Source organism: Schistocerca serialis, chromosome 8, assembly GCF_023864345.2.
Source record: "Schistocerca serialis cubense isolate TAMUIC-IGC-003099 chromosome 8, iqSchSeri2.2, whole genome shotgun sequence".
Classification (NCBI taxonomy): domain Eukaryota; kingdom Metazoa; phylum Arthropoda; class Insecta; order Orthoptera; family Acrididae; genus Schistocerca; species Schistocerca serialis.
In genome coordinates, this window is record NC_064645.1 from 604871622 (window position 1) to 604879901 (window position 8280).

Here is an 8280-nt window from a genome sequence, read left to right on the forward strand (position 1 = left end):
CCAGCAGCACGCCAACGTGCCAGTAAGTAAAACTGTTGAGTTCGGCGCGATCGTGAAAGTGAAAGCGAATAGTAGCTGTTTATTTTTGTTTGTACAATGGTTTTTACAAACGGGAGCGTCCGTAAAGCAATAAATTGCAGCAGCAACAACAATAAGAAGATACCACAACTGTCTTTTTTTAGTTTTCCTAAGGACTCTGAGAGGTATATACCATCATGTTACTAAACTGTATCGTCAGGATTCGCTAGAAAACTACATATGTATTAATGATTAATGTTTCGTTTTAGGAACAGAAAAAGGCTAGTGAAGTGAAATCGAGAATATCTTATGAAAAAAGATCCTTTTTACCTTCACTTCGAACAAGACAAGTTCATAAATGCAGAAGATAATAAACTGGTGTCGCAGCTGTTATGTTAGACTGTGGTTGCACTTTGTAGGGCCACTTTCCTTCCCTCCTGCTCCCTGATGGCAGTATTTCGAAACACGAGCATTTTGTCGGAATTATCGTGGTGTAACTGTCGCTGTATGCCATTCGATTTTTGTGTTTTTTGATTCCTGAAAAAAGTGAAAACAAGTGTTGGTACAGCTTCGCATTTTCTAGAACGACACGAACAGCAACCTATCTTTGATTTTCTGCAGTAGTGTGTGTGTGTGTGTGTGTGTGTGTGTGTGTGCAACATTTGCAAAACCAATGACGTATCCCACAGGATTTTTGAATGAATAAAGAAATTTAATATTAAACAAATCACACAAAGTTCGTAATTTGTGAGACCCCGCATTGTAAAACTTGTAGATTACATGCAGGAAATAGTTCCAGAGTGTGATGTGGCAGTTGTTAAACTGAAAATTAGTTTTTCGAAACGCCTATTTCGACTAATACAATAAGATTCTAAAATCTTGGAAGAATGGCGTGTCTGCCTATCATATTTATATACCAGCTGCAGACAGCATTTTCATCTCCAGACTGTTATTTCTTTTATAAATGTGTTTGTTTCCCCTGATTTATCCCTGTTAAAAATCTATTTTCGGATCCAATATTTGGGTTTCGTCTTCCCTTTATCTGACTCCTGTCACAGCTCTAAGGTCATTATCTGCACTATAACATTCATACCCGCACACATGATTTTAATTGACGTCATACTGAAAGCTGTGCAACTATGTAGAATTTATAGCGTCTTGTGTGAACGGTAGCTCACGATGCCACTACACGAAACCACAAACTGTGGCGCCACATTAGAAGCGTGTGTGAATCTGGCTTTACTGTGCGGCTACTATCGACTGCTGAAAGAGTTAACATTGTCTTGCGTATAAGGATTTGAGTATCTTTGATTTTGTTTAATGTTGAGCGTGTTAAACGATGGCGTTTGTTTTGAAGTGGGATGCAGTTGTCGATACACTGGTGAAGAGGAACAGTAGTTTGCTGAATTTTGGTATGTCTGTTACTCAGGGATAAGTATAGCAGAATTCTTAGTTTATTTAATGATCTGAATTTGAGCATGGGAGAAGGATGAAGATGTGTTTTGTTAATCGTAGACGTAATAAACTCGTAAATTAAACATATTTAAATTAGTTTTTTTTTCTTATGCTACGTAATGCTGCTAGAAGGTTGTAAACTTTTTGTTGTTTCCCCGTACATGTCTCTTGCCGACTGACAACTGTACCCATAGAATTCCACAGAACCTTATTTGTGCCCCCTCACACTTTCATTTTTCGTACTGGAAGTTCATGAGAATTACATAGAAGGATCCGAATGCTGATAAGCAACCTGACTTTGGACGAAACTTCTGTAAATGAATAGAGTAGGGGACAAAGCAGTTTTGTGATCAAGGTAAGGGAAAAGCTGTCGTCTGTGCGTGAACGACGCAATGCTTTACTGGGCGTGTTTGTAGAGAAAGTTGAGTGCACTTCGACACATCCGATCTTTTAATTGAGGTGTGCAGCCAGTTATAAGAAGAACCTGCAGTTTAACGTGGACTCCAGATCATAGAGCAGTTTTATATTTTTCACATACACGGTGCATTACGTGAGTTGAAAGAAGCGATGTGTGTCACAAGAGAAATCCATGAAACTTCCTGGCAGATTAAAACTGTGTGCCCGACCGAGACTCGAACTCGGGACCTTTGCCTTTCGCGGGCAAGTGCTCTCATTCTGGAAACATCCCCCAGGCTGTGGCTAAGCCATGTCTCCGCAGTATCCTTTCTTTCAGGAGTGCTAGTTCTGCAAGGTTCGCAGGAGAGCTTCTGTAAAGTTTGGAAGGTAGGAGACGAGATACTGGCAGAAGTAAAGCTGTGAGGACCGGGCGTGAGTCGTGCTTCGGTAGCTCAGATGGTAGAGCACTTGCCCGCGAAAGGCAAAGGTCCCGAGTTCGAGTCTCGGTCGGGCACACAGTTTTAATCTGCCAGGAAGTTTCATATCAGCGCACACTCCGCTGCACAGTGAAAATCTCATTCTGAAGAGAAATCCATAATTTACTGGGGATTGAATCGAAATGTTTCAATTTGCTGGTTGTCATGCACATTTACCAAATTTGAATCATGCACCTATGGATTCCAGTGCTGTCCAATTCTTTTACCAAGACAATTAGCAGTCTCCTGGGTTCTTCCACCAACAAACAATATCATATGTACTACTGAACAATAGTGAGGTTCAGTGACAGTGACTTCCAAAATAATTCGTGTTGTTTTGTAAGTATATGAGTGTGTTAAGAGTGCCTTCTGTACAGAATAAAATGATTAAGTGATGTGATAAATATTACCCAGCCAGTCTGAAATAAGCATGACATTACTTTGACAAGTGTTGAAGACAGACTACGTTAAAATACAGGGTGATTCAAAAAGAATACCACAACTTTAAAAATGTGTGTTTAATGAAAGAAACATAATATAACCTTCTGTTATACATCATTACAAAGAGTATTTAAAAAGGTTTTTTTTTTCACTCAAAAACAAGTTCAGAGATGCTCAATATGGCCCCCTCCAGACACACGAGCAATATCAACCCGATACTCCAACTCGTTCCACACTCTCTGTAGCATATCAGGCGTAACAGTTTGGATAGCTGCTGTTATTTCTCGTTTCAAATCATCAATGGTGGCTGGGAGAGGTGGTCGAAACACCATATCCTTAACATACCCCCATAAGAAAAAATCGCAGGGCGTAAGATCAGGGCTTCTTGGAGGCCAGTGATGAAGTGCTCTGTCACGGGCTGCCTGGCGGCCGATCCATCAGCTCGGGTAGTTGACGTTCAGGTAGTTACGGACAGATAAGTGCCAATGTGGTGGCGCTCCATCCTGCTGAAATATGAATTGTTGTGCTTCTTGTTCGAGCTGAGGGAACAGCCAATTCTCTAACATCTCCGTATACTGTAGTCCAGTTACAGTAGCACCTTCGAAGAAAAAGGGACCAAAAACTTTATTGGCTGAAATGGCACAGAAAATGTTCACCTTAGGCGAGTCACGTTCATACTGAGTTGTTTCCCGCGGATTCTCAGTGCCCCATATACAGACATTGTGACGGTTGACTTTCCCGTTAGTGTGGAAAGTTGCTTCATCACTAAACACAATCTTTGAAACGAAAGATTCATCTGTTTCCATTTGAGCAAGGATAAAATCACAGAAATCGATTCTTTTAATCTTATCAGCTGCAGACAGTGCTTGAACCAATTTCAGACGATAAGGTTTCATAACTAACCTTTTTCGTAGGACTCTCCATACAGTTGATTGTGGAATTTGCAGCTCTCTGCTAGCTCTGCGAGTCGATTTTCCTGGGCTGCGAACAAATGCTTGCTGGATGCGTGCTACATTTTCATCACTCGTTCTCGGCCGTCCAGAACTTTTCCCTTTGCACAAACACCCATTCTCTGTAAACTGTTTATACCAAAGTTTAATACACCACCTATCAGGAGGTTTAACACCATACTTCGTTCGAAATGCACGCTGAACAACAGTCGTCGATTCAGTTCTGCTGTACTCAATAACACAAAAAGCTTTCTGTTGAGCGGTCGCCATCTTAGCATCAACTGATGCTGACGCCTAGTCAACAGCGCCTCAAGCGAACAAATGTACAACTAAATGAAACTTTATAGCTCCCTTAATTCGCCGACAGATAGTGCTTAGCTCTGCCTTTTGTCGTTGCAGAGTTTTAAATTCCTAAAGTTGTGGTATTCTTTTTGAATCACCCTGTATATCGTTGCAGAACGAATGCGGAGTCAAATAGTGCGGTAATGTTATATAGTTAGCTAAGAATATCAACCTGCTGTATCCATACTGACAATTTTCATAGAGGGAGAGCACTTCCAATGGTGAAAACAATTTTATGTTCCAGAAAAATTCCTGTTACCACCCTTATGTCATATACCAATGAACACTGAGCCAAATTTCGCAAGTGGTCATGCAGTGATGACCAGTCACTCAAGGCTGTATAGTTTTAAAACAGTATCAACTGTATTTAGTACAGAAATTGAGTAAAGGCTGCTCTTTGGTATCACACATTCATACTGATAGAATGTGGTGGTACTTTCCTAAACCCATTGCACTTTTGTGGTATTACGTCTGTTTCCTCTTCATGCCATCCTGATTTAAGTCTCCCATGGCTCCCCCAAAATTCAGAGAATGGGGTTAGATAAATGCAGCGTTTGTTTCAAAATCAGATTTGTTTTCTCCCACAAGTAGTACAGGTAAGAAAGAAAGATCCAGTGAAAGATTTAATAGTGATGATTATGCAAGACAAAAGGAGTCTCTATATACAGCCAAATATATAATTCTTGTTTGGGACACAGATCTCTGTGGGTGAGAAACATTCATAGGGACTTCAGAAACGTAGTTACGCATGTCCCATGCTAAGACCATTGTATAACAAGAGTAGCACATCGTGTTCTGCTGTGGTTATTGGTAACAGGTGCGTGACAGTGTGCTTCTGAAATGCCATTGCAACTGGAAACATACTCCATAGTGAAGTTTGTAGTACAGTATGATTCCTGTGGACAAAGTGTCTAAATTGCACTTAGATTCACTGTGAAATGCCAAATGCAGTGTCGCTTCCAACCACAGTGAAATGGTGCCAACAATTGGACCATGGCTTAACAGACATGGTGATGCTGATTGGGAAGAAAGGGCCTCAACATTGACGAAAGACGACAATGTCCAGGCAGTTGAGAAAGATCCTCTGGAGTGGGGGCTAAGGGAGTTTTGTGATGATGAACTTCACACAGTGGTTTTCTAATGGCTTCGTGACTAAGGAGCGAATTTCTACCATCAGTGAATTGAATGATTGGAAGAATGTTCAAACAGTTGTTTACAGAGCTTTGTTAACTACGTTGAAGGATACTGTCATATATCTTTGTCACTCCAAAGTGTAGTACAGCACACAATAAAGGTTTCTTTGTCTGCCATAATAATGTGTAACTTACCTTATGAAGTCCCTTCGTACAAAGAAGAAGACAGAAATGAAACAACTGAAAGCATTTGAAATATAGTGTCATGGGAGACTGTTAAAAAACTGATACATTGATGAAGTAAGGAAAGAATATGTCGTGCATTGGGTCAGTTAGAAGAAATGCCTAATGGCACCATATGAATGATAGACAGAGGAAGGTTGGGCACAAATGACACAAGTCATTGCTGATACAGTTCAAGGGACGATGGAAGGAAAGAATTGCAGGGACAGGCATGGGTATGAATAAATAAAGAAGCTTGTTCATGATGTGCAGCAGATGGAGGGGATAGCTAGCAACTGACATTCACGAAAGCAAACGTCCTAGGGTTGGTGACCATAACAACACATTGTGTTCAGGTTTTGGGCTACAACTTTTAGCAGTTGTCCCAAGCAAGTCTGGTGAAGTCATTTTAGAACAATATTGCAACAAACATTGTTTAAATCACTGTCGCTAAAGTATACCATTGTCTCAGGCTTTGCAAGATTCGCTTCAAAGAAAACCGGAAGCAGCACGAAGAACAAAAAGGGGCATCCTCGTCCTAAACACAGGGGTTGGAGGGTCCAGGATGGATGTTTTGTTCAGAAAGGTACTATTCTGGCAACTCAATTGACAACACGATTTCACCCTGGTCTTCATGTGAGTACATATACATACACGTGGAATTTGTGACAAATTGTCTTGAAACCATACTCTTATTTCTTTCCTGCAGTGAAATTTGATATTATGTTTCTGCTTCCATATGTGTTTCAGGTTGGCTTTGGAAGAAATGGTACCCTTTATGCCTTGGAACCTGGCAAAGTAGTTATCACATGTGAAAAAACACAACCAAATTGGGAACATTCATGGATTCAGAGAAATTATGTTGGGAGACAGGGTCAGATCATACACAAAAAGTTTTTTAATGTGTTACCAGTTCCTCAAGAAGGGCGTTTTAGGCTTATCGATACCATATAGGATATGGTGTTCAAATATAGTTGTATGACTGTAAATTATTGTGACAGGCAGATTATTAGACTTGTATGTGTTATTATAAATTAGATTTGTATCTGTTGTACAAATGTTATTGTAAATGTTTTCTTCTATAACTTGGATTCTAAAAATAGTGTTGCTCTGAGGTGTATTACTTTTCTTGCAACTACAGCAAAAACAAATGCAGCAGGTTGACATTTGACCGAATTTCAAGGGATTGAAAAATAGTCGGTTCAGTGTAATAAAGTCTGAATTAAAGAGTTTTTTTTTGTAAAAATAGATGACTGTTCAGTTCACTTTTTCACTTGTTAAGGTTACCAACAAATGAAGAGTACTCTGTTTTCACGACGTCTGAGAAAAAATAAAAATTACACTATGTATATATAACTGTTTTTTTGGCATATGTGTAAATGAGAAGGTACATGTACATTGTCAAATATTTGTCATCTGCCCCCCCCCCCTCCCCAACAATACAGTTCCATACGCATTGTGGAACAATATTGTACCCATTGAATTAATATAATATGTTGTGTTATACAACTGATAAGGTAAAGAAACTTTTGAATTGAATTGAATTTTATTTGATCCTGTAAGATTACATTGTGTACAGTAAAAGTACGTGTAATATAGGACATGTCAAAGTGGTAACATTCATTAGCACTTATTTTTCTACCTCTTTTGCTTACATTTTTACATAATTGATAATGAATAACAATATATACAAATTTAGAGGCATAAGTATTCTGCAACACTGTAAAACTCTTTTTCAATGAGATAGTCTTTAAGTTTCTTTGGAAAATCATGTCAAGTACACTATCTTGCAGGTTTTTAGGCAGACTTCTTAGTAGTCTGATACCAGAGTACTCCCCACTCAGTCACTCCATACTATAAGTATGGTTCGAAAAGTCCATGATACACTGTAAACAGAAGGTTCTTGTCTGAATACTATGATAGCTGCATCGTTAAGAATATGACAGAGCTCAGTTTCTTACAGACATTGTTAATGTTTTTTTTCCATTTCAGTTCATTATCCACAAGAATACCTAAGAATCTGGCAGATTCTACTTCTTCCACCCTTGTTCCATCAACCTCTAAATCCATGTCTACAGCCTTCTCCTTGTTTTTAAACACAGCATACATAGTCTTTTTTAGATTTATAACCAGTTCATTTTCCAACTCTTTAATGTACTGTTCTTTAACAGACTAAGTTTTAATTGAAACACATGATTTAGTTTACAACAATTTTTATCCATTGCGCATTTTACTTCCATACATCAGTTATGGAGGGGAAAGGGAAAAAAATTAAATGCTGTTTGTCAGACTTTGTCGTAATCTCTGATGATACCACATCCAGAGCAGCCTGAAATGCCATTGAGACATCAGAAGTGGCAAGAAATCTCTTGAGAACAGCAACTGCAGCTGCAACTCCGGTGCAGTTTGCCAGTAACTTCAATTCAGGACAGCGGTGTCATATCTTCATGTTCCTTTTCAGATGACAGTAAAGCATTACCACCCTACTCTACATCATCAGCAGCACAGATGATGTAGTGTGCCTGCATCCACTCTTCCATATTGACAGTACAAGAGGGCTTCATCCAGGTGTAAGCCTGTATCAGGGCACCACTGGAATCCAGTTGTATCTGCATTATAAGTAAGCTCATATGTTGGATCATGGATTTCCTCTTCAGTTTCAGTGGCAATATTACTTGCTGTCCACACCATCTTAAAACAATTAGTTATTGTGTCTATTGTAACTTCATGCCAAGCAGCAGACATGTTGTGGATCGCGGGCAGTACATTCCATTGTGGAACCATTTCTTGTGCTTTGATTGCACTGATGGCAGCCTTAAAAAGTTTACATCTCTAATCGTGCTTCAT

At 39.4% G+C, this 8280-nt stretch overlaps 1 protein-coding gene across 1 annotated transcript; it reads left to right on the forward strand.

Moving 5' to 3' along the window:
• The first annotated feature begins 1277 nt into the window (after nt 1–1277).
• LOC126416215 (39S ribosomal protein L27, mitochondrial) lies at nt 1278–7050 on the forward strand. Its single transcript, XM_050083811.1, has 3 exons — nt 1278–1430; nt 5906–6069; nt 6184–7050. The coding sequence occupies exons 1-3, from the start codon at nt 1358–1360 to the stop codon at nt 6385–6387; spliced, it is 441 nt and encodes a 146-aa protein (XP_049939768.1). The 5' UTR covers nt 1278–1357; the 3' UTR covers nt 6388–7050.
• Nucleotides 7051–8280: the final 1230 nt, after the last annotated feature.

What these genes read in the sequence shown, in the direction of transcription:
- LOC126416215 (XM_050083811.1), top strand. Translation starts at nt 1,358, where the DNA reads ATGGCGTTTGTTTTGAAGTGGGATGCAGTTGTCGATACACTGGTGAAG. An exon ending in CAGTAGTTTGCTGAATTTTG is followed by an intron (nt 1,431 to 5,905) that starts GTATGTCTGTTA and finishes CCATTGTCTCAG; the next exon opens with GCTTTGCAAGATTCGCTTCA. An exon ending in GATTTCACCCTGGTCTTCAT is followed by an intron (nt 6,070 to 6,183) that starts GTGAGTACATAT and finishes TATGTGTTTCAG; the next exon opens with GTTGGCTTTGGAAGAAATGG.